The 26,772-nt window shown below is 41.6% G+C and overlaps 1 protein-coding gene across 1 annotated transcript in view; it reads right to left on the bottom strand.

Moving 5' to 3' along the window:
• Positions 1-26,772, bottom strand: part of r3hdm2 (R3H domain containing 2) — a 48,623-nt gene that overhangs the window by 20,527 nt on the left and 1,324 nt on the right. The window contains exons 2-11 of the mRNA XM_079579373.1: positions 7,939-8,079; positions 7,634-7,778; positions 6,658-6,880; positions 6,413-6,454; positions 6,111-6,197; positions 5,906-6,029; positions 5,077-5,155; positions 3,361-3,420; positions 2,720-2,860; positions 2,300-2,408 (exon numbers count right to left, since the gene is read on the bottom strand). Of these exons, the coding sequence (XP_079435499.1) occupies positions 2,300-2,408; positions 2,720-2,860; positions 3,361-3,420; positions 5,077-5,155; positions 5,906-6,029; positions 6,111-6,197; positions 6,413-6,454; positions 6,658-6,816 (801 nt within the window). The 5' untranslated portion in view covers positions 6,817-6,880; positions 7,634-7,778; positions 7,939-8,079. The remainder of the gene's footprint in view (positions 1-2,299; positions 2,409-2,719; positions 2,861-3,360; positions 3,421-5,076; positions 5,156-5,905; positions 6,030-6,110; positions 6,198-6,412; positions 6,455-6,657; positions 6,881-7,633; positions 7,779-7,938; positions 8,080-26,772) is intronic.

Below are 26,772 nucleotides of genomic sequence, written 5' to 3' on the forward strand. Positions count from 1 at the left end.
CAAATGCACATTAACACAATTAGACGTGTTACCTCCATAAACTATGCAAAGCCGTATCAGACAGACAGAATGATCGCTAAGTTTGGTTTTACAGTTTATGTCCAGCATGAAGTCTCTGGCAAGGCTCTATTCTACTTGAAGGCATCAAGAACATGAGAAAGCGTCAAGCTGATCACTTATTACTGGGTAAGTTATCAAATTAGCTCACTGGCAGCACAATTTGTCATTGTTTTTAGCCAGCAGGAACTAGCAACAATGTTGAGCCGCATATAGATGGGAAATGGGATCGTTGGCAAGATGAATTTCTCACAATGTGCCACTGCCAAACAGAAATATATTTTTGGTTTCATCATTTCTCTTTTCTACATGCAAGTTAGGCTTGATATTGCAAACAACCTCACAAAGCAATAGGTACTTGTATCCAGAGTAGGGGCTGAATGATATGGGCAAAATAGCATATCTCGATATTCATGCCAGATATCTCGATTTCGATACGAAAAATCTAAATCTCTGTTTTATTATAATGAATAAGTCCCTGGATGCTTACAATGCAGCAGTCAAAATGTAGTTTGTATTTTTGAGCTGTCAGTATGTAACCTGTGTATATTTGGGAAACATTTTCCATCAGATCAGCGGCCTATCAGCATTTCAGGGTTTCTACAGGTGGCAGCAAGTTAAATGTAAAGCGTTATTTTTGATATTTAAGACTAAATGGTCATACCGCCTTGCTCTGCCCAATCCCGTCAGACCTTGGAAGCTAAGCAGGGAAGGGCCTGGTCGGTACTTGGATGGGAGACCGTTTGGTAACACCAGGAAGCCTAGCGAATGTAGTGAGTGAGTGAGTGGTTGGTGGTGGTCGGAGGGGCCGATGGCGCAGACTGGTTGCCTCGCTTCCGTCAGTCTACCCCAGGGCAGCTGTGGCTACAATAGTAACTTACCACCACCGAGTATGGAGTGAATGAATAGTGCAATGTAAAGCGTCTTTGAGTGTCCAGAAAAGCGCTATATAAAACCGATGCATTATTATTATTATTATTATTAAATAAGACAACAGGCAACTTTTGATAAAGAAAAGTGTACAAATTCAGTCAGAACTGAAATGATACTTTTGTTTTTGATGAATGTGTGCAGTAAAAATAGATTAATAATGTCATTGTATTGAGTTATGTCTAATGCCAGTTTGAATCAGATTAAATTACTTTTAAGGCCTTCATTTTGGCATCATTCACTGAATGACTTTTAATGCCCTGTGGAAACCCTGCATTTGTTTCCTTTTCTACATTTGCATCACCCAACACAGGAGGCTTGATACGATACTTGTAAGAGCTTGTAACAAATCCAAATATATTGGCATTATGATATATATTTAAAACAGCCAAATACATCAACAAGAGCCAATGAACCGTGTTTGCAACCTTAAAGTGTATATGACGCATCAGACACAAACAGCGTTAACACAATTATATACAAGATTTTGCTAAACATTTTTCCCAGCTTTCTTTAGTTTGACCATTTTCGTGACGTTTATAGTTTCAATTCCTTATGGGACACTGAGAGGAAGTGACAAAGCAGAGGCCAACAATTTTAAACTGTTTCCGTGCCGACCATGTTACGTCAATGGCAAATGAGTCAAATTGCACTGGAACTTTACCTATAGATACAGACGGCATCGCGTCATAGAAGAAGGCGTAGCTTTAGGGAAACACAATTTTTCACTCTTTTTAGCCATTTTATGGTGTAATATGAACTGATTTATCACACATTAAAAAAAGTCCAGTGTAACTCTGGCCCATATGGATATTTTTTCAAAGCAGATTGTTCAGTAAAAGTGAAAAAACAACAGTCGTAGCTGGCACTAGCTAGCCGTTAGCATTAGCAGGATGCTAACATGTAGCATCATGTTAGCATTATCTGTTATTTATGTGTTTATGGGCTGTTGAACCACTTTGCTCCTCTCCATGTCTGTGTATCTTTATTTAGTAGAAAACTAAATTCATAATTCATTTGTTAAAGCATTTTTTGAATAATTAGAGAAAGTTTAGATTTTACTCCTTAACTGTTTTCAAACATGACCATATATGGGTGATTCCACAGATGTCGTCTGCGTCTATATCTATGTCACTTCCTGTCAAGAGCTTAAAATTCAAATAAAAGTAACTTTTCTGCCCAACATTTCTTCATTCAAATTGCTGCTTTACTGAAATAAAATGATTTACTTACATCAGATGGTATTCATCTAAATAAGTCATATTTTCAAAAGCATTAAAACCCGTCATATGCACTTTAAATCAACACCAACCTGATTATCGTCTTTGTCCATGCTGGCGTCATCCCTTTTAAGGATGAATTTCTTCTGGAAATCCATATTCCGTTCATCTTTAATATGTTCGGAAAATCTCTGTTCAGGGCTGTGGACATAGAGACAGAGGATATTATAAGTTAGCGATTTGCAAAGGTATCAGTGATTGCTGTCTTTTAAAAATTACACATTTTGATTAGAATGACTTAATGAGAAACAATTCAGTCATGCTGTTAAAATTGAACTATACAATTACAGTAGAATTACATGTTCTGGACGCGGTAAAGAAAACTGTATATCATAGACCTTAAAACAAACTTCTGATGGTGATACCGAAGTCAGTATTGGGTCTTTTCTTCCGCATCAAACAGACTTGTTGACTGATACTATAAAAACGACACTGGCACAGACATCACTCACATTCTCGTGTTGCCGGTCTTGTTGATGATGACTGCTTTTCCAGTTTGATCCACATTGTGATCCATCCCGAAGTAAGCAGCCACGCGGTGCAGCAACATACGATGATATGACGTCATCTGAGGAAACTTCTTATACTGATTACTGCAAAAACGGTCGGAGCAAACAAAATATTTACTCAAGTGAGAGTCATGTTAGATTCACTACAAAATCAAAGCCATGTGGAAAGAGTTTAAATATTACTCAAAGTCTTGTGTGTGATTAAACTACTCCAAGAAGCACAGTTACTCCAAAAAGTTACATGTACTTAACTATAGGTCTACACATCTCTGTAAATAGTACATGGTCATAAGTAGAAGTAGCCGTAATCCCTGAGGTCGTATAAAAATAGTACAGTCAAGATTACCTCCATCTTTCATGTTTAGGTTATAATTACTGAGCAAATTATTTGAAAAACTCTATCATTTTTCTGTCCAAGACCACATGAGGAGTGGTACAAGGTCAAACTTATTATAACCATTAGCATTACACAGAACTAGCGGGAATATTTAGACCTCATTACCACCATGAACTATAAATATGGAGCTGGGAATGTGGTTGTCCTAAATTTAAATTCAAGGACTGCCTTTGAAGAATGGTCTTACTTGTCGTCATTAATGAACTCCAGGATATCTTGTTCTAGTTTGAGCAGCATCATTCGATCCCTGCGGAGGTCACGGGGGGCAGAGAGGGGAAAAAGGCGGGGTCACAGTGAGCAGATAGATAAACTTAACCATGTCTACATAGAAAGTTGTTTGAGTTCTAAGTTAGCATAACAATCAAAAGGTTAAAACACATTAGGTCTTCTTCGAAAGGCTTTCATTTGATAACCTCTGCCTAAACAGCAGTGTCGTAAACAGCGCTGGCATGTTTGTTTCCATTTTACGACAGTTCAGTTGCTCTTGTGACATGACATCATAGATCCCAGAACTAGAGATGCACCGATCCAATACCGGTATCGGATATCGGAGCCGATACTGGAAAAAATATATCTGGTATCAGCTACAAATATCACACTGGACCGATCCCCCGCTTTAAAAACACAACTTTTACCGAGTTAGTTCTACCTCGTGCAAAATGCCACAGCTAGCAACAGTATGCTAAAGCTAGTGGGAGCATGCTAATGCTAACAGCAACTAATCAAGGCTGGGTCAGAAACTATAACAGTATAGTTTAGTTTTCATTGCCATTGTCAGTTTCAGTTTATTCGGTCAAAATTATGACAAAAGATTTACATTCAGTTAAGTATACTTCTTCATAACATAACATACAAAATGACGGAAAAGGTATAGGCTGAAGGTTATACTTATTTTGCCTACCCTTGTTTTTTTTAAACTTACAGTATGTGTTTTTGTTAACTTTCTAACATAACATCAGACATTCAAAAGGATTTTATTTTATGATATATATTTTTTTTTTTAAAGTAAGTTGACAGTCTTAAACAAACTAGTAAACAGAATTAAGGTATTTTTCAAGTATAATACTTTTATACATTCTCTTCTTCCTTTTCGGTCATTTTGTATGTTATGTTATGAAGAAGTATACTTAACTGAATGTAAATCTTTAGTCATAATTTTGACCAATAAACTAAACATTGTTTGAGAACAGGTTTACAAACTAGGAATTTTTCGCGGTGCAGACGTGCAACAAAAAACATATAACACAGAATTTAGATAAATATAAGCTACAAACTTTAAACTATAAGGCTATAGGAGCATGCATAACGAATATTAAAATAAAGAAGATAAAAAAGAAAAAAATGTGGTAAGACGATGAATCTAAAGTATGAAATGCTGTTAAAGAAAAACTCAACCATTTTTAATGCACAAGTTGTAATGATCAGAGTAAACTAAATAACCTGTCATATACCCAAGGATAGTGTAGAAAATCCAGTGATCCTTGTTAAATATTTTCCATTAGCTTATAAATAGAAATATTTGATAACTGTAACATCATGACAAGAACTTTATTGAGAACTATAGAACTATATAAAGAGTTCAAAAATTTTCAAATTATGTATTTTCCTTCCCCTACATGTTCCAGTCATGTCCTAATGTGTAGAATGAGTTCAGACCTGTTCACCACAACTGCCTCTAAAATACTGCACTGTCACTTAAAAACTCATTACTTCGGGTCCAAAGTGCCGTCATGTACAAGCTTAATATAGAGACTGCAGTTACGCGTAAGACCTGTGGTGGCAGTAGTGAGTATAAAATATCCAACTTGCATCTAGTCCCTTTAAGAAAATCTCTACAGTATCGGTATCGGAGGCAAAAAAGCTGAATCGGTGCATCTCTAGTGTTATGAATGAAAGTGCGTACCTGGGATTGTTTTTCAGTGTGTTGACCAAAAACTCATGAACATCGATGCCTGTGGAGTCCGTGTATTCCTGACTGGAATCTGAATCAACGAGGGAGACACATTTTGTATTAAAAAAGTGTTAATAATAGATTAAAAAAAAAACATTTTCTTGTATTGGAATGTCACACAAGCACAATTTGAAAGCGGCAGCTCCCAAAATGGCACCCGTCACAGAGGCAGCTACGTGCCCAGTTGTTCATGGACGATAAACATAACGGAGGAGATTACAAGCAATGAGGTCCATCTTCCCCTCTCACTCCCCCCCACACACACACACACACACACACACACACACGCACACACACACACACACACGCACACACACACACGCACACACTTCAGGGGATCGTTTTCACTGTTTTCCACTCCACTAGACTGTTGGGATAGCCGTTTCATCTACGCAACGCTAGGTCTAATGACGCAGAGAGGGACCACAGGTAATTTAAGAAGACACGGGATCCCCATTTCCTTTATTAGAAATATGCTTGATGCCACCCTTGACACGTACTACAGTCTTTATAATGGTCACTAACCTGGCATTAGGCCCGCAACAGTGTGAAAGATTGCATTCACATGGAACATTCCAAAGAGGCTATAGTTTAATATTCAATGTGGTACCATTTGCCTGCCAAGTGTGGACATGTCGAGCTCGTTTGTGGTTAATAAATCAAACTTCTGGACCTTCCCATAATGTTTCGATATTTTCTGTCTTCACAAATGAACTAAGGTGAGGTAAATAAACGACAAAAATTAACGTAATCCATTGCAATGAGTTTAAAAGCATTGTACCGCGTGATAGCATCTTTCGAGGAGTTTTGTCCTTCTTTTCCTTTTCTTCATTTTCGTATTCATCCTTTGACGACTTCTCCTCCTCTTTGTCTGATGGACAGCTGATGTGCAACTGGATGATATCCTAACAGATCAAAGCGAGACATTGAGTTGAATATGCATTTTTAGCAGGGAATCAATCAAAAAAAAAAAGAAAGCCAAGCACCGATTCCAGAGGCCCATCATTGGAGAACGGACCCGAGGACTCCTCACACACTGCAAGACTTCGTACCAGCTTCACTTTGGCATTAGACTGGAAGGAAGATGCATTGACAATATAAATTCAGCATGTTAAATGCTAGCAATCAGCTTTTCCAAAGATATTGAGACATTGACATTGATGAGGATCTGCAGCCCATTTAAATAGAATGTAACAACACAAGCTAGAGCTCCAGAGTCTCTTCTAAACCTTGGACGACTGAGAGCCTAGACAAACATCTGAGGACAATTGTCAAACACATGACTTACTTTGGCCCTTTTCCTTCCATGGCTGTGGTTTGCAGCCCGTTTCTGAAAGAGATTGACAAGGTTAACTGCTGTTGAAAAGAGCGACATAACATAGAAAATAATAACAACAGAGTCAAATGCAATGTGCTGCTGCAGGATGGCCAAGGGGTTTAGCTGTTGCACAGGTGAGGCTCTGTTTTACAAATTGCCACATTAAGAACAAATCCCATCATGAAATAGCCCCACGGCGGCGGCTCCTGGCCTACCAGTGCATCCTGGGGACCCGCGTCCTCAGGTTCCTGGCTCTCTCCTGTCACCTCCTTGGTGCCCTGTGGTTGAGGGGAGGTCTTGCCTCGACTACAGGGCTCAATGAGTGGCCCGCTCTCTCCCTCCTGCTGGATGTCTGTAGTCAGGCTCACTGACATCTTCTTGTGGGAGGGGGAGAGGGTGGGAAATGGGGAGGGGGTTGGGTGGGGGACCCAGGAGTGGCTGTAAGATTAAAAGGAAAGACACACATTTTTTGTTTTTGTTGGTAACGTTTAGTGCGTTGTTTGCACCTGCGTACATTGTCGATAAAGTGCCACAACTCTGAAACAGGTTAAAGGGATATTTCAGGATTTTTAACATCAGGCCTCATTTCCTAGTTATCCAGAGTGTTGTTGATTTCAGGAGTTTTTTTTTAGTGATGCTAGGCTAGTGCTAGGCTAGCGCATGTCTATGGTAACTAGTAGCCTGCATTAAAAACAGCCTGACCCAAGCACAGTGCACCTGAGGAAAATCACTTATGACACCAGACTGCTGATATGATATGAATGTCTGTGTTGACAGAATAATTTTTGAAATATAACCATTTTGCATTTAAAAGAACTTATATTTGAGCAGCATCAGCTTCCTGGTTGTGAGCTACGCAGCGGTGGAGTGATCTGCTCGGTTTCCGGATCTACAGTAGTTTGTTTACCTGCGGCCGGCGTTACTACACGTGGAATTCACAAAGGAGCTTTTTAAAAATCAGATATGGAAACGCAGATTTTGAGGTTTTTAATGCAGGCTACTAGTTACCATAGACATGCGCTAGCCTAGCACTAGCCTAGCACCACTAAACTCTTCAAATATAAAAACTGCATGAATAAAAAATAAAAAAATCTCCAGAAATCAACAACACTCTGGATAACTAGGAAATGAGGCCCTATGTCAAAAATCTTGAAGTATCCCTTTAAAAACATGTGCTACTGTGGTGTATACCTGTAGGTGGTCTCACACCAGGGCCCTTTGCGCTGTGGCCTTTATGGGAACCACAAGCCGGAGAAAGAGGGGACAATACTATGGTACTGTACTGGGCTCAGCGGCGGCACAAGGAGAGGGACTGTCCATAGCACGCCTTCAGAGTCTGCAAGAACAAGAATACCACAAACAAAATCCTCATTTAAGTGGTTTCAAAACGATAAAACTGTCCAAGCTGTTCGATAAATCAGTGGAAAAAGTTGTGCTGCTAATGACAGTAAATGCAATTTTGTACAAACACTGTAGAAATCATGCATAATATTTACAGCAGTGAGGTGGGCGAGAGGCAGAGGCAGCAGAAGGCAGCCGGACGGGGGGGAGGGGTGAAAGGGGCCAGCCACCAGCAGCCTCTCAGAGCTCGCCCTCCAGCTCAGTGCAGCAGCATGGTCTGTGTTCAGCCGGGAGCCCTGCACAAGAGCACAAGAGGAGACACGGGTGACGTCATCTCAAACACAACCAGTGACTCATCGCTGCTGCTGCCGCTGCGATGAGGAAAGGAGGGGACACAGCAACTGAAAGCTTTGCGCACATTGAGAAACTAGGCTTACATGAGCACCAAGGTCTCATTTATTCAATCACATCAGCAAGCAACTATTATTAGGCATTTAGAGCATCAGTGTGTGAAAAACAAAATCACAAAAGCTGGAATATGTGAGGTCAATTTCATCAGTGCATTGCATTTAACATGGAGCCAGTTTCCTTATGTAAAACAATGAAGCATTTAGCTACGAATTCGGTTCACTACTTTTCATAAGGACTCGTATTTTATTCACATACATGTAACGCGTATTACTATATCTTTTTGCGCAGTACAGAATTGGAAGAGAGCTCCGGCAAACAAGGCAGGGAGTCCCGCTGAGGGGAGACCCGAGAAAGGCAAAAGAACGTCATCAGCTGCAGTATCAGCAGCGGCATTTAGGCCATTGGCTAGCTTTTCTAGCGTGAAGTTTTGTTCCAGGAAATCAGAAATACAATTTCTTTGCATATTCTGAAACTATATAAAACAAAAGGGGTCAAATAAAGTTTCCACATGCAGAAACCCTGCAGTTTTTGAGAAATTCGAGCGTGAAATGGGAACTATTTTCTTCTGGCGCGTATGATTTTAGGGTCACCTGACCTACTTCTGACCAATCGGCGCATCGCGTTGACACCGCAACCCGGAAGTAAACACGCAGCCCAGAGGAGCGCCTTCACTGACAGCGCAGCTGTTAGCTACTATCGTGAAGAAAATCCAGCTTTCTGAAGGCAAACTTTAGATCCTCTGCAGCGAGAACAACTCGAGCAGAGTGGGCAACACTCACGAAGATCGCAAACGAGTGGATTTGGACCATAGACCTGTTATACTCCCTGGACAGCGAGGAAAATGAACTGCAAACTTCTGCGAACTCTTCTTCAAAGATCGTCAGACCTACGCCAGGCAAAGACTCTTAAAACGGCAGCCAGGGGGTTGTCCTACTCGTGAGTACATTCTTATTTATTGTGTAGTATAATGCTAATACAAATAATGCCTGAGGGAGCGACACACGTGTTGTGCCTCACGTTGCATGTATGACCCGAAGAAAATTCGTAGTTTGTTCTCATTCTGGATGTAGTTCCCCATTTGTCTGATTTGCTTTAGAAATTATAATAGCAAATAACTTTACCAGTTAGTTACACCAAAAAGATGTTTAAGCATGTTGACATTTGAACCTATCAAAGTTTGTCAAATGTTGTTGCTATAATAAAGCGCAAACCAATCAAAAAAGTAAATTAAAGAGTGCCACTGTGAACAGCTCTGTTGTTTTTACAGTCTGTGGTTGTTCACTGCAGTAAACTGTGGTTAATAGTTTATTATTGCTGGAATAAGTCTCTTCGGTGTGAGTTGGAATCACTGATCCTTTCAGTCTCTTATTTCACTCCAAAGTCCAATTAAGTCCATGATAAAATGGAGAATATTAGTACAGTTACTTGTACATGATACATAAGGCTACTGATACTGATACTGCTGTAGTTATTTCTGTTGAATCTGCTTTCTTCATTTTCCAGGACAATTACGTGATGAAAACATGTTGTGGTGGAGCCTGGTCCTGTAAAGCCTCGCCTCACTTCATTTAAAGACTCAACATGAAAGAGTGAGGTATGTATTCATGGGACAATCAGAATGAATCCTCCAGGGCTCGGAACAACTGCATTCACATTGAAAAATGCTGAACATATTCTGCAAACTGCGATCCAACACTTACCTAGAGGCCTTTTTATAGCAATATTCTTAACACGTTTTGAAGACTATCTGACTGAAAATTATAGTAAATATTATATTAATCTAAGCTCTGAATTCTCAGTTTCTGTCCTTTTGGCTCCTCAGATATGGCTTTGATTCTTGACTGTACTTTTTGTTAAAAACCTAAAATGTGCTTTGTCTGTATTTTTACAGTGGGAGAACCTGCCATCTGTGGCCACATACGAGATCTCCTGTGATTGTCTGGAGGACTTTGGACAACAGAGAAATGATCCTGATGAGACTCTGCTAAAGATCATCAATGAACTGCAGAGTCGTCAGAGGCCTCAGATTAGAGGTATGTCATGTATTTTTCTGTTTATCACCGTCTTATAATCAAGTCATGCATTTAGATTTACAGGGATTTATTGGGTTGGTCTAAATTAATATCAGAGAAGTGAGATTTCTTTTTTTCCCCATCAAATTCTAACTTGGGCCTAGAACAAAATGTGTCTGACTCTGTGGCATCTGACCTTGGCCCTTTCTGAACCCGCCTCCTTCCTTTTGCTTCACACTTACACTACTTCTTTGAATTGAACATTAATTTCCTCTTAGAGTTTCAGATTCAGATTGTTCATATGTACACTATATTTTAGCTTCTTAAAACTTGCCAATATTTGGTCTCATTTCTGCTTTCTTTTTCATTATCAAATATCTATATGACTGTAAAATGTGACTCTTGTAAATAAACATGGAACATAAATAGTTTAGTGCATGAGGCTGCTCTCTGTAACACACACCTGTGAGTCGCATCGATGCTTATAAACCACTTCTCCTGCTGCGTGTTCTGCTTAGGACAGACCTTTCCTTCGAGGGAACATGCATTTCGAGTGTTAGTGAGTAGGAAAAGGAAGGAGGATGCGGTTTCAGAAAAGGCACAACAAACCACTCACAGATCCACAATCATCCATTATCATCCCAGACACTAGACTTTATTTTTTAACTAATAATCTACTCATATGGGCCCCAAAACTGTACATACAATGTAATAAAAAAAAAATTGGTATATAAGGTACCATCAACATACAATAAACTAGTTGTAAATTAAACTTAACGGTACTTTTTGATTTCAGATCGGACAGGCTGATGTCAAGGATTCGAGCTGATTTTCCTCCGATCACCGTCTAATCTGAGAAATAATAGTGAACTTTTGAAACACTGAACGAGGACAGTAATTCAGGAGTTACACTTTACATCAGAAAGAGCCTTTAAAGGACCCTAACGACAAGAACTTTTTAGCCTCCTTGCCTGGATAGAGAGTGCGTTAGAACAGTGGTTCCCAACCTGGGGAGCGGGGGCTCCTGGGACGGCAGGTGGGGCCCAGAGCTTTGTCTGGTCAGAGTGTCAGGTCATACATTTGCACAAGTTAAAATGGTTAAAAATCACAACAGGTGCATAAAACTATCTAATTTCAGAAAATGTGTTTAAAATGCATATCGGTAAATATTTTCAGGTTTTGATTTTTTTATTGTATTTGTTTCGACTGAGGGGGGGCCCCGGGCTGACTACAGCATGCACAGGAGGGGAATCAAGAACAAAGGTTGGGAACCACTGCAGTAGAAGGTCTTATATTGAATGAATTACAAGATCTAACAGGCAAGACTGAAGTCAAGCTTTCGTCCATATGCCAAGATACACTTGATCTGCTTCTGATGGTTAAAAACCCCAAAATCACAAAAAATAAAAGAATGTTTGAAACTTATCTGGAGCAATTTGTTATTTATGTTCTTAAAATCTAATTTGAAAATGTCATGGGGAAATGGTAGGTCCCATAGTGTGCTTGTTTCAATAGGACGCATATTTCAAAAAAGGCATATTTTCAAAAGTTATTTCTTAAAAACTAGCACTCCTATCCACCTTCTTTTACCACATATTGAATATTTTTAGTATTGTCTTTATGATTGTAAAATTTTAAGTCTGTGGCCTTTACACCTTTTGAAATAACCGGAGTCAAAAATGCCTATAGAGGCTAAAATGTCCATTTTTTCACAAACTTCCCCGCTTTAGGAGCCAATTTCTCATTAACTGCAGGGAGTCTGCGTGTGGAAATTTTTGTGGAAGAAGTTTAACTATTGTACTTGATAAAAATCCAAATAAAAAGTATTTCCTATTTCCTGGAACAAAAGTCATTTTCTAAGCCCTTTCTGAGAGCTAGCCGATGGCCTAATTATGCTACATCACTGACCAGGACACCCACGTGCCCCCACCCGACAGAGCTGCTTATACAACACAGCCGCGCGAGCATCCACACTCCAGTTTGTATCAGCAAAACAAAAGCCTGAGTCAGTCCCATCTCCATCCGCGTCCCCCCTTTTTCTTAAGTGTGCTGTTCAAAGCGTCAACGGCTTTTGATTAGAAACTGCGCGCGCTCTCCTCCTGCAAGAGCACACTTCCTGTCTGAAACTTAAAAGCGGAGGGTTTGTGGGCCAAATGGTGAATCACAGGCGGAAATGGGGTACAGTGAGTGAAAGTACACCCTTTTACCATTCTCCCTCCTCCTCCTCCTCTTTCCTCTTCCTCCTAGTTATGTGTTCCCTCCTCTCTCCATCCCGAACCCCCGCTCTCCGCTTCCCTCAACACACACAAACCGATCCGGAGCGTTGCCAAGGAGACTGTAACGTCACTCGGGCAACTGCTGCCATTTGTGTCGAGCGAGTGTCGGGGAGAAGGGCAGGAGGAAGAATGAAATCAAAAATAAATATGTAGATTGAAGTGTCCGCAGGAGAGGTAGGAGAAACACCGAACCGCGGAACAAACTCCTCAAGTGCTTTTCGTTTGAAGTACTAATAACACAACGGGGGAAGAGGCTCTTTCAGGTCACACCAAATCTAGCACAGACGGTCTAAGAATCAACTTCGGCTATTTAAAACCAGTCGAACGTAGCCACTTGAGAAATGGGCACCTCAGAGACCAGTCACTGCATAGATTGATGTAAAGATCGGGCTATGTTTGGAAACGTCTCACAATTAACGTCATTCAAAGGCTCGCTGGCGGAAATGTGAAAAAAAAAAAAAAGCTGTGAGTTACATCAACATCACACCTATCGACAGGAATAAGAAAAAATATGACTAAGGGAGCAATAATAGCTGCACAGGGTCGAATTAAATCAGTGCTAATTGCAATACAACTAAACAGGTAAGAGCCTGAACTGTATTAGGGCTGTGACGTTCGGAACATTTTGCTTGTTGAAACCTTTAGTAAATGTGTAGTTCAGTCATGCTTTAATGTGCTTGTAAGCTTTGTTATTGGGCCTACTCCTTTTGCGTTTATTACTATGTAATGATGTGATTGTGTAAATGAAGAATGTAAACGTTAAGAATGTAAATATTTTATCTGCACTCTTGCCTTTTACTGTAATTGATACATTTGTATGTTGATGTTTTATTGATTTTCTCTGCTTCCTTGTAGTTTTATGCAACTGTGAAGCACATTGAATTGCCTTGTGTATGAATTGTGCTCTGCAAATAAACGTGCCTTGCCTGATTTGCTAAAATAAACATTAAAAAGGGGACTATACAGAGGTGAAAAAAGTTCAACTTAAGTGTTTTCCTCCTGTGTAGAATGAGCCCAGACCTGTTCACCACAACTGCCTCTAAAATCCTGCACTGTCACTCAAAAAGTTGTTACTTCGGGTCCCAAATGCCGTCATGCACAAGCTTAATATAGAAGCTGCAGTTACGCATATGACCTGAGGTGGCAGTAGTGAGTATAAAATGGCTAACTTGCATCTAGTCCCTTTAAGCATTAATCAACATTGCATGTCCAATATGTCTTTTTCTCAAAATATCAGTTTTCATGTGCACACTGAAGGAGCAGAGTGTGGTTAGATCTTAGTTTTGTACAGTTTCCCCCCAAGTGACCAACCACTAAATCCTCCATAAACCTGGAAAATTACAAAGTGAAAGTATTTCATAGTCTTAAAGGGACAGTATCTGAGTTTCTCGTAATAGATCATTTCGCTCCTTGCAACACAAACATCTGTGGCCAAGATGTCTGAGTGCGTGAGTGAACGGTGGCGGTCACAGATGTTTGCAGCCGCGCTTATATCGCTCTGCCCCAAAAGGCAGCCGTGGCTTCATTAATGGCTTACTACCACCGTGTGTGGGGTGAATGAATATAATCCCTCCCCGTGTGACACGCTTTAAAGTGACAACCGGTAAACTTAAGCGTTAAACAAATTTCTAAAGTCCTTTCCTTTGCTGATATATGATTATTCAGCAAATAATTTTTCGCAATCGCAAACCCATATACAATGCTAAAACTTGTGTGCTACTTAATTAATCCACGTTGCGTTAAAGGACCAGCAATTGCACCTTACCGCACCAGAACATTAAAATCAGGGCCTCACAAACGGAAGAAGCAGAAGATCATAATGAAGATTTTGGTTGCATAGAAGAAAGTGGAAACACAACCAATCATATAATGTAGTTGGATAACAAGGAGAGAGTGAAGAACAGGTTGCTCTGACCCAGGCTTTTAAAACATGGGCCGCTTGATGACAGCACACCAGCTGAGACACAGAAGCCACACGCAGCCTTGCCCACTGTGTCGGGTTACTGCACCCAACACTGTGAATGGAAGGGTGCCCAGTCAGACAGCAGTCGGCGGGGTCAGTGAGTGAAAGACGGCCATCTCGCACAGGCGCAAAAAAAAGACACATGTGCTTCAGACAGAGCTCCCCACAGACCGTTGTGCAGGTATGGAGTTCAGAGTCAAATTTAGCAGCGCAGGGTCAAGCTGGGTCAGGGTCTCAGCAATAGTTAGCAGTGGGGCAGGTCAGTCTGACTACAGGCCCACACACACGGAGCAAGATTTGTGTTTGCTGCTAAGTTGGCGGAAGAACGGAAGGGAATAAGTGAAGTAGTGAGTCTATTGAGGCGATTTCTTCTCAAAAGGAACAGGCCACCATTTTGAATTCATGTTCTTGCCTGAGCTTGGACGAGTTGATGCGTACCTGTCTGGTCTTTACGCATGCTCTCAATCACACAAAACGACCAAAGACGTTGTTAGCATTTGGCATCTCCCAATGTATTCCTATGGCTCCAAAAGGGGGGGTGAAGTTGGAAGCTACCATGCTCTTCCACGGGCACGCACAAAGACCAGACAGGTGCGCATCAACTTAGCTCAGGTAAGAACATTTCTCAGTATGGAAAAACGGTGGCCTGTCCCTTTAAAAGCATCATGTGTTCTAGGGAAAATAGTCTAATGTCCAGGAGAATACAATCCTCCAATAATAACAAAATTGAGTTTTGATATACTGTTTTACTATACAACAAACTAGGGCTGTGCAATTAATCGAAATTAATTACAATTTCGATTATTACACTAAAGGATTACAAAATTGGCATAATCGAAAAATAACCTTTTTTTTCCACTTTTTTCCCCAATTTATTTATTTATATTTTTGCAAAGCAGACTTGCATTATTTCATGGCGCTGGGATTATTTTCCCTTCGCATCTCATGTGCCATGGCTCATGCTTTTGCCTGACATAAAAACAAACAGCGCTGTGTGATGATGTCATCAGGCCGCGCTGCTCAGTTTGCTTGCGCAGGTGTGAGGGCTGGCCAGGAGGGGGCAGGAGTGAAACAGAGACCTCTCCTTAATCAGGGCATACTTGAAATCATTTGTACTTTTATGATTGTTCAGAAAACAGAAAATATTCAGCATAGTCTTTTTATAAATAAATATAAAAATAAAATAAATCGTATTCGTTTGAATATCGTGATTTCAAGTATGACAAAAATAATCGTAATTATTATTTTTTCAATAATCGAGCAGCCCTACAACAAAGATAGTTTTCCCATAAACAGGCATAGCTCAATCTTTTTTGCAAATCAAGCCACAAACATGCATCCTTCTCTTTGCATTGCTTTCACTTTGCCTTTCAAGTGGAGTCAGAACTCAGGCAGAATCTAATCCTACAGCTGTGACCGAGAGCACTCCCTTATGTACTTGTTTTTACGCTAGATTATCGTTCATCGTCTTTTACAGTCCCTACAAAAGGTCTCGGTAAATAAAGTCCTGTTTTGCATAGAACTACAGCGATGGACGAAGCCTAATGGTTTGAAATTCTTGTGCCACGGCGGGTGTCCTTCGTCTTACTGCGTGGACCGTGTGAGGAGACTTCAATTCATTCATCGCATCTCCCTCCGTTTTCAGAATGAAGAGACATGCGCGCCGCGGACGTGCCTCTCCATTTTCTCTGCCGAGGCTGAATGAAAACTGCAGGTGAATGAAAGGCGGCGAGGAGAAGCCGAGCACATTCAAAAAAAAAAAAAAAAAAACCGCAGCGGGAGAGAGACGGGGCATTCCGATTCATTCTCCAAAACTGTATCAGACCTCACCCCTTTGACGTCAGAGGCAGCTTGGTTATGAACGCTCTCGTATACGCATGGCTGCCATTACACATGAGCTGCATTCATCTGTGTGCACAAAACATCGTGTGTGTGTGTGTTTGTGTCAGAGAGGATTCCCCTTTGCGTTCGTGTGGTACGAGCTCAAACGGGAGGGGAGCAGAAAGGGCCTGGCAGTGTGCTTGACGAGGGGGAACCGTTTAGGAACGTGCAAAACTGCAGCGTCAGTGAGTTTCACTGAGGGAAGCAGGGCCATTTAAAAACAACCGAGATACTTAAACAAACACCTCCATTCCCGTTTTTGTTCGAGAAGTAAACGTTCCCATTCACAAGCTCACAAGCTTTTCGGAAAATTAAGCACAATGGAGGCCATCATCTACTGACCAGCTGGCGTTTTCCAAGAAAGTGCCGTTACAAAATGCTTGAAAATGTGGTGAATTGCTTAATGTCTTTCCAGCTTATGCGTTTAAGATAGACCTTTCAATGTGTTTTACGCCCATGAGTTACAAAATAGCCTTACTGCCACCTTTACTGGGGATTTCTGAATAGGATTTTACTTATGAAACACTTAAGTGGGTGAGGCTGCTCATCATAGCTACGGTTTAAAAAAGGCTTTTATATTTTCAGTCATCTGTCCACAGCAAAATGAGTATAAATACTTTCATGTCATGTCGTGGGGTGGGTCAGGGTGGGTGGAGGAATATGCCGGATTACAAAACCTTAAAGCCAATAAAAAAAAAACACATCGGGAAATGTACTAATGGTGGAATACCAACTTGCTGCTCGAATGAAACATAAAACCAAAGCACATGGCTAATTTCGTACGCACACGACACTCCTGTTGGATCACTTGATCTGAGTGCATATATTGGACATAAGGGGTGGGCCATATTGAATCGCGGTATCATTTTTTGATATCGTTGTAATTTCATACATCGCTGTGGACACGATATAATTTATGTTACGCTCGGCTCCATCAGGGCAGCACAAACACTGACAAACACTGTAGAGCACGGGGACAGGTGCTTAAAAAGCAAAATGAAATGAAAAATGGAAACTGCTTCAGTAGATCAGATTTGTGAGGAAATTAGTACACTGTAAAAAAAAAAATATATATATCACTGAATAAATCTTCCCAAAAGGCGTGAGGCTGGGATTTTGAATTTGTCCATTGTCAAATATGTCAAATATATCAAATATATCGTTATCGTGATATTCTTTTTTATATCGTGATATATATTTTAGGCCATATCGCCCTGCCCTATTGCACATTGCTTGTTACTTGTCTTAACTCTGATAAATAGACTTACTTAATGTCACGTCCCCCTCGAGCCTTTCGTTGGAACTCCAAGTACCCCACACCTCAAGGGTGCAGCCAATCATTTAGGAAAACTACGACTCAAAAGAAACCTTTAAAGCCCATCGAATCAATAAAAATCAACTTTTGGATTGTGTTTTCTTTTTTTTTTTAATCCAAAAATAATCCCAAGTGCTCGCCAAGTGCTAAAGTGCCCCCGGTCGCAGAACGCTGAAGTTGTCAAAGGAGACTGAATGAGAGCAAACGGGCGTCAACGCAACTACTCAATGAGTGAACCGGAACGAAGCGGAAGCCAGGATTTCTCTCATCACCATGTACGTATCTGTCCGCCTCCCTGCCACCGCCACCTCCGCTCCATTTACCTTCAGTGCAGCGAGGATACCCCTCCTTGTCTTTCCTCCCCCCCCCCCCCCCCCCCCTCCGCCGACCCCTCCCATCTCTGTACATCCGCCCACTGTCACAGTTCACTCCTTTCTTTCTTTCTCTCCCTCCCCGCTCTTCCTTTTTCTTCCTCTTTTTTTAATGTGTCTTCTTAAATTGTCAGGCCTGCTGCTGACGCCATCCTCCTCCACTCCGCCAGCCCACTCAGTCCTGTGGGACGCGCTATGAGTCATTCGCTCCCCTCCTTCCCTCCCCTCTCTCCTGAGTTACCTACCTACCTTTCCTATAGTTCTCCGCGAGTCTGCCGCTGTGGCCGCTTTAAGCCTGTGCACAGTCTCCGTGGCCATGGGACGGGTGGAGGAAGCCGGGAAGATGTGCAAATGTTACACAAGGAGAACGTGGGTGATGCGGAGACGGGAGGCTGGTCACGTCAGAGGGGATTCCTGCTTCTGAGCGCAGCGTTTATGAAAGTGGCAGCATTGGAAATGGTGCCCGACGAATTACGAAATGCATCCGACTGACATTTTCTATACAAAGTCCAGCGTTCAGCAGAAGACTGAAATATAAACGGCAAAAACTAATACAGGAATCGCGTGCAATCCAACGTTGTAGATCGCATAAACCACCGAGTTGGATTGAGAGCATTGATCTTGTTTTGAGCGGTTTTAAAGCAGCACTAAGTAACTTGTGTAGCTTAATAAATCCTTTTTTTAGTACCTTTGGGGGTGATACAAGTGCTAATGAGATGATTGGGGGGGGGGGGGGGGGGGTTTCATCTCCCCTTAGTTTCTCTGCCCAGAAAACCATGCTTGCAACTTCACTGCCGCCGGGTAGGAGCCACCAATACACACTAATGGAATCACCAAGAAGCTAACAGGATAACGGGCAAAGCTAACTGCGGGCTATGGCGCCACTTATACAGTATTTACAGCCAAGCTTGAGTGAAAAAAAATATCTCCATTGTGAAAGTGGATGTACGATATCCCTCTCTCCCTTTGTCTTTTCTGTCAGCGTAGCATTTACTCCCACAAACAATTAATGAGTAAAAAAACGTAACTTGCTACTACCCCTGCAGTGGTGCTTATGGCCTCTAGGGGCAGGGGTTACTTAGTACTGCTTTAACTCATTTAGACTTTTTTCCCTGATCGGACCAAGAACACTTTTGTTTGATGACATTTAAGACTTGTTCGAAGGTATTCTCTCTTGAAATAAAAAAGTAAAACTGCCAACGGGACAAGAGCTATTTTCTTACCCCATTGGCAAAGAAATTAATCAAGACAAAATGTAGTGAAACGAGTCAAAAACATCGCAAAACAAATGAAATAATCTAGTGAAAATGCCTAATGATACTGAACTCAAATTGAAAATATTATGCTCAAATTGAAACATTTAAACTAATCTAGTTATTGGCCTTTTGCAGTGTAGGCCTGAGCCATCAGTTGTCCCACTCTTGCACTCTCAAACACACTCCCAACCTGGCCTATTGTACATGTTTTTAGCGATGGGGAAACCGGAGCATCTGAGAGCACATGCAAACTCCACATGATACCTGTGGGACCCTGGGGATTGAACCTGTGAAGCGCTAACTGCTGTTCCACTGTGCCATACCAAAATAGTATCCAAATATAAAGAGGTTTCTCATTGGGAAGAACTCGGCTTCAATACCCGTTTGCAAACTCTATATGACTGCAGAGGTGTGTTACATTGATTTAGAGAGACTTAAGCCAAAGACAACAATATTTTAATGTGAAAATGTCTCTGCCAACCACAAAAAGCATAATCTAGTTTGGGCCGTTTCAAAAAAACAAGAAAAAGGAAACCCTCTGTGATGTTTCTGGCTTTCCCAGAATCACAGATCAAGGTACTCTGACAATCAAGATAATCTGCTGGAGGCTTCTCAAGTGAAATGTCAACACTTTCACTCCAGTATGCAATCTAAATTCCCTGCAAACATGTTGACGCCTCAGTCCGTGACTTTACAGACAACCGGCAACCCGTCATGCTCCATGTAAAGTGCTACAGTACTGGTACAGTTAGATAAGTGCCAGAATACTGATAATACTTGTGTCAGACTGAATCTAGGAGGCAGCTTGTGCACTCAATACAAGCCTTATGCAATTTTTCAGTTTCTCTTTAAGGGAGGAGTGAGAAGAGCAATGGGCGGTTTAGCGAGACAGGAAGAGAGGAAAACTTCTCAATGATGAAACAATCTGCACTGTTAAATGATTGGCCCAGAACTCCACCAATGGGAGGGCCAGCTCCATGGCAACAGGCTCTGTCACCAAGAGAAAATCAGCTATATCCCTCTACACCTCCAGATTTTTCTCTTCTTTCCTTTCTCACGACCGGAGCCCTTTCCCCAATTATCCCGGCTGCTGTGTACCGGAGGGTTTTGGGTTCAAACTGATCGTACACATGCAGCCGGCCGTAAACGCGAAGAGCGGCGGCTGGAGAAGCAACAAACGAGCCACACGTGACCAAACAGGACATACGTGTTTCAAAGGGATCTGCATGGCACTCTCTCAAGCGGTTATTTATGTAGATATGAAAACCACTCCCTCACAACAAGAGACTTCAACAGGCTGTAGTTCGCGTTTTACCTTTGCTCATCTTTATTCCAAACAGCAACACTGCACAGAAACCAAGAATTTTGACACTACAACCCAAACTTTTATGTTTACGTTTTGTTGTTGTGCAGTTTGAGCGCAGGAGCATGTTTCCACCCACAACCAAGCGCACAGGCCGGGGAAGACTGCGAGGACAGCGGTGCAGAAGGCAGAAACAGCGTCACGAAATTTGTTCCTACCTGTGTTATCTCCAATTCCTCTCAGTGAGAAACTAGCGTATTCTCTGAAAGCCAAAGTGAAGCTCATACAGTAGCTACCACCTGCTGCTGCATGACCCCTTCCCCTCCGCTGCTCTCTGCCACACACAGCATCACTAGTAGCGTTTTATTTTGGTTTGTGTGTTTTAGAGACTCTTTTTCACAATATAGTCTGCTGAAACAAGACTCCAAAACCTGAAAAGTTTGAGAACTAACTGGCCTAGCAAATCATAAGTGTGTTTATTTCTACACACAAACATATTCCCAATTCATTGTTGCTGCAAAATACGAGCAAACTCCACTGAGGTCGATAAAGCAGAAACCCTGAGAAGTAATGATTGGTTGTGCCCCGTAAACATTTGACCATCTCCATCTGATGTGTCTGAGATACTGTGCAGTGTGGGTGAGGAGGAGACAGGGACATGTGTAGCTTCTGCCGACAAAGTTTACGAGCGCTCTGTAAGTATAATGATTAATAATGCATTAGTCTTGCATAGCGCTTTTCCGGACGCTCAAAGTCGCTTTACAAATTTGTACATTATTCATTAACACAACTTGACTAGACTGACAGAAGTGAGGCTGCCAATCCGCGCCATCGACCGCCACTCACTCAAACTTCCTTGCCGTTCCCCCAGTGGTCTCGCATCCAAGTACCAACCGGGCCCGCCCTGCTCAGCCTCCGGGATCAGAGCAAAGGCGCTCTGTAAACAACTCAAGCTTCGATCACATCAATGAGACGCCTACATAGGCACATTTGTCAGACAATTTACCGCCATTAAATCTACAGACACAAAAAAGAAATGCTGAGTATTTACCACAGTGCCCTTCAGTGACAGCTGGCGATGGCGTGACTCCACTGCCACTTCAGTTTAAGGGGTGCAAGTCAACCAGACCCACCCGGACATCCGGCAGCCTGCCAGTCCAACTGCTCGAGCGTCTGTGGGCCATTGCTGTGTTAAGGTGCTGGTCCTTTAAAACCTGCCCGTGTCCTCCAGAACAGCATGCCCAGTGGTGGCAACACAGCACACATTTGGCCCTCTGCTCCGCCAACTGAGCTTAGCTTAGTCCAGGAGCTATCCCGTCCCAACTACTGTATAGGCTCTGTCCCAAATTCAATACGACCCATGGTGCCGAGAATAGACAGAGCTTCATTTTATTTTGACAACAATAAATATTGAGCTGAACTTTGCTTCTGATTACCGTATGTTCTGGACTGTATAAGTCGTTCCAGAGTATAAAGACGCAAAAAAAATGAAGAAAAATGAAGAAAAAACAACAGGCTGAATAGGCGTACGGGATGCTAACATTAGCTACATGAAGCATAAACAACAAACTTAATAGGTGTCTGGTATGTTAACGTCACATAAACAGTTCAGATAACTAGTATAAACAACATACCAAACTCTCGATCTCACTCCAAATCACTAAATCCATTGAAATCTTCATCCTCGGCGTCACTTCTGAACAATCGCATTGGCAACGACCTGGGCAAGGAGGCGTAACTGCACCGTTGACAAGCCTCTCCCGGCAGCACATTTTTCAAGCTCTCATTTGCAGACTCGTTCCTCCAAATGTGGAGCTTTTAGCCCGTGATTAACTTTGTTTAGTTTTCTTCTCTAACCTCTGCTTCTCGTTCACTCCAAACTTTCTTTCTGCTGCTCGATTAGCCTGCAGTGCCCTCTAGCGGCATGTGAAATTATACTTTTGAGTTAAAAAAATGGGGGGTCGCACATAAGTCGTTGTGGAGTATCAGGCGACCTATGAAAAAAAGTGCGACTTATAGTCCGGAAAATAAGGTATCTCGATCAATAATGGCGGTATCAGCATGAAATAATGAAATAAAACTTGGACAGTGAGGATTAATTGACTAGCTGACTGCTTTTGGAATCCTTCTAAGACATTTAAGATGCAGTAAGTATGCAGATCAGCGCTTAAAAGGTGCATTACGCAACTTTATTTGTGCATATTTATCCTTGTAGTGACCCAGCGGCTGTATGAGTGGTCACTCAGCATGGCGCCTTTACCTTCGATCACAGTGGCCTCTTCAGCGCTCCAAGATCAATTGTTTCATAGGTTTTCTGGGGAGAGGGTCCGTCAGCAGTGAAAACCTTCCAAACAATTGATCCTGGAGCGTCCTGCAGACCACTGTGATGGAAAGTAAAATCTCCTTGCTACAGCCGCTGAGTCACTACAAAGTCCAATACAAACAAATATCACCTTTTTTTTTTTCACATAAAAATTTGCATAATGCCCCTTTTAACCATTTCCATGCTAAATATAAATGCGCTGCTGGAAGAACGACATGCGAGGATCGTTTAAAACGAGTTGCCCCGGTTCTTCACAGCGCACAAATCCACATGTTAACATTTATTGACAGGAAATGTTCCGGTCACTCAATGGCAATAAACCAGATGAATAATGCTTCATTGTTCTGTCAAAACACTCATCATTGTGCACATGACTGAAGTAAAATCACACCATAAAATTAACAGATTGATTTCTTTTTGTGTTGTTGGTCGGGCAGGAAAGAGGAAGAGTTTGTCCTCTTTAGTTCACAAACACAAAGACTACATCAGGGCAGAGATGCTACAGCAATGCTACAGCAATGCTCCAATAATGACGACACGGAGCTAAAATAGGAAAACAGAGGGTGGATGACAGGCCGAGTGCTGACTGGAGACACTTAATGACATGCAGACAGCGCAGACATATGACAGACTGGGAAAAGACTGCATTTGCATTCACTCAGAACACAATTCTATTCCGAGTTATAGCCAACATTTCACTTGTGCAAAGAGCGGTTGGTTTGCTCTGGATTCCCCTTGTTCTTCACTATAAGGAGGTCAGTGGTGACGGCGGTGGCAGTCGGAGATTGGGAGCTTGTGTTAATTAGAGGAACCTGCGCATGAAGCGACTCGCTACATCACAGAGCTGACCCGACAGAGGTGGCAAGTCAGCGGCGCAGCGGGCCATGCCATCTGTTTACCTGGAAATACACACACTACAGTACGCTGCCCTTCGAAAGGAGAGACCACTCCTCACCTCGCTTTAGCTCAGCCATTCACCACTGAGCACTTAAAGGGATGTTTCAGGATGTTTGACATAGGGCCTCATTTCCTAGTTATCCAGAGTGCTGCTGATTTCTGGAGATTTTTTTTGTGTGCAATTTATGCAGTTCTTATATTTGAAGAGTTTCGTGGCGCTAGGCTAGTGCAAGGCTAGCGCATGTCTATGGTATCAGCTAGCCTGCATTAAAAACAGTCTCACCCACTCCACAGTGCACCTGAGGCAAATCACTTATAACACGAGACTAACCACATAAATGTCTGTGTCGTTCCAATAATTTTTGGAATATAACTGATCTTGCATCACATGAATGATCGCATTTTTAGGGACTATTTTCTAGCAGATCACTCCGCTGCTGCGTAGCTTATACAACCATGAAGCTGCTCAAATATAAGTTCTTTTAAATGCAAAATGGTTAAAATTACTCTATGGACACAGACATTTATATGGTTAGTCTGGCATTAAAAGTGATTTGCCTCAGGTGCACTGTGGAGTGTGTCAGACTGTTTTTAATGCGGGCTAGCTGATATTGTTGAAATGCGCTAGCCTAGCACTAGCCTAGCGCCACGAAACTCTTCAAATATAAGAACTGCATGAATAACAAAAAAAATACATCCAGAAATCAGCAACACTCTGGATAACTAGGAAATGAAGCCCTATGTCAAAAATCCTGAAATATCCCTTTAATAGTTGAGCCAATGACCATACATATCCTAAATAGAACAACAAAAAAGGAGGAAACATAAAAAGTATGTCTCTCTTGGTACAGCTGTGTTTTTTGCCCTTTGCCCAAATGTAAAAGCTTCTTACAGCCAACAGGCCAGTGTATCCCCTCATCTGGAAGCCAAGACCAAGAAAACTGATCACTTTTTTTCTCGTTGTGTTGTTTCAATGCATTGTTGCCGTCACGTTTTGTTACGTTTTTGTTGCACTTTTTGTTGGTCTTTTTTGTCACTTTTTGTTGCATTTCTTTAACTTTTTTCATGCGTTTTTGTAACTTTGCTTTTGCTTTTTTTCTTGCTTTTTTTGTTGCATTGTTGTTGCGTTTATGTACCTTTTTTGTTGAGTCTGTTTTTTATGCTATTTTTTTTTACATTTTTGCTCTAAATTTACATCTCATTTTAGTCACTATTTTGACACTCTTTTCAACAAACATTTACATTCGGGTAATGCCTGCGATACCTGGATAATAACTGGAGAAAATGTGCCCGGTTAAGGTGGGGGTCAAGATGTTTAAATATTATATAAATTGTCCAAAGCCTCACCTCTCGGTGCAACATGTCTGAGAAGTGTCTCCAGGATCAGAGCTGCTCTAAAAGCAGTGAGGGAGCGATGCACTTTATTTGCTGATTTTTTGTGAATATAGCTTTGACTTTGTCCATCATTATTTCAGTGGTTAGAGAAGAAATCAATTTCCCTTTTAAATAAATAGAGGTTACACTCAAACGAATACGCGAGACGATGAGTTTAGTCCAGCTTGAACAGATTGGAGATTAAACCAAACTTCCATTCATTCATTCATTCCAACTTACAGGTGGAACCAGCCCTTTTGCATCAGGCTTTCGCCGTATTCATGTCAATAGAGGAATGTACCTGTATCTGCGCTGTTCCGCTTGCATATCATGTGCTGCTGGTACACGCTTTGGTCCGACATAAACAAACAGCGCTGTGTGATGATGTCGTCAGGCCGCGTGCTCGGTTTGCTTGGGCAGGTCTGGGGTGCTGGGCAGCAGGGGGCAGGTGAGCCAGGGGTGTCTCTAATAGAGGATTAGTTTACAAACGGTAGCAGCATATTCATATTTTTTTCTTTTCTTTTTTTAAATGCAATCAATTGTGATTTCAATTATTGCTAAAATAATCGGGATTACTATTTTTTCTATAATCGAGCAGCCCTAATTTTGATCATATATTTGATTTCTGATGCGTGCAATAATATCTCCCAAGTCATCTTGCTCTGGAGGGATTAAAACTTCATAAAACGGTCCATCGGGTCATGACATGGTTAGATAGATACCATATAAAAGCACAAGGGTAGCATTCAAAATGTGAACACAATCAGGATCACGATGCTGTATAATGACTGAATGGAGGTGTTTCAATACTATCTGAACTCCAGCAGCCGACGTCCCAGAGCTCTTGAGCCACAGAAAATCTCAATTCATTATCTTTCAGGACAAAAACTGAATGCTAATTAAAGCAATGATGAACTGGCCTGCACACACACACTGACAAACATGCCAAGTTGAAATGTACTAAATGAGCATACTGAATAAACAGCTCGACCACTAATAAAGCCAATACTTGCTGCAACACACAAACGAGCTCTATAGGCTCGGGATGTGACTGTTCTATACGACACTAATGGTTTAAGTTAGACTTGGGGTGGAAAAAAAGGGAAAATATGAACCCTCTGACTTGAAGGCAATTACAGCAACACTTACTCGAGGGAATCCTATTGATTTTACCCCCCTTTGACTCCCTCCTGTACTTCCACTTCTATACTGTTTCCCACGCACAGCCAGTATGCAACTAAACTGGGGACGCAATAAACTGATAGGGGCCGGGCCGTCGTATAGAAACAAACAGGACGGCTGTGAAACAACAAAACCACTCAACAAACAGCCAAAAAGTGTTCTTCGTGACTCGAGGAAAGACTTTAAACACAAACTAAAGTGACGTATGACTGAGAGCTAAGTTTAGCAAATAAACACAGCAAATAATCCTGAAGCCAGACATTTAATAAATACATATAACAGCTGAATACTTATTTTAACTTTTTAACCATTTTAACTTTACACAAGCAAAGGTAGGGCTAGCACCAAATTATCATTCCATTATCCGTAGCAATGGACTTTTACTTTCAAATGCAGTAAAACTTTAAAAATTAGCTCCCTCTTAT

Source organism: Gobius niger, assembly GCF_951799975.1.
Source record: "Gobius niger genome assembly, chromosome: 20".
NCBI lineage: Eukaryota > Metazoa > Chordata > Actinopteri > Gobiiformes > Gobiidae > Gobius > Gobius niger.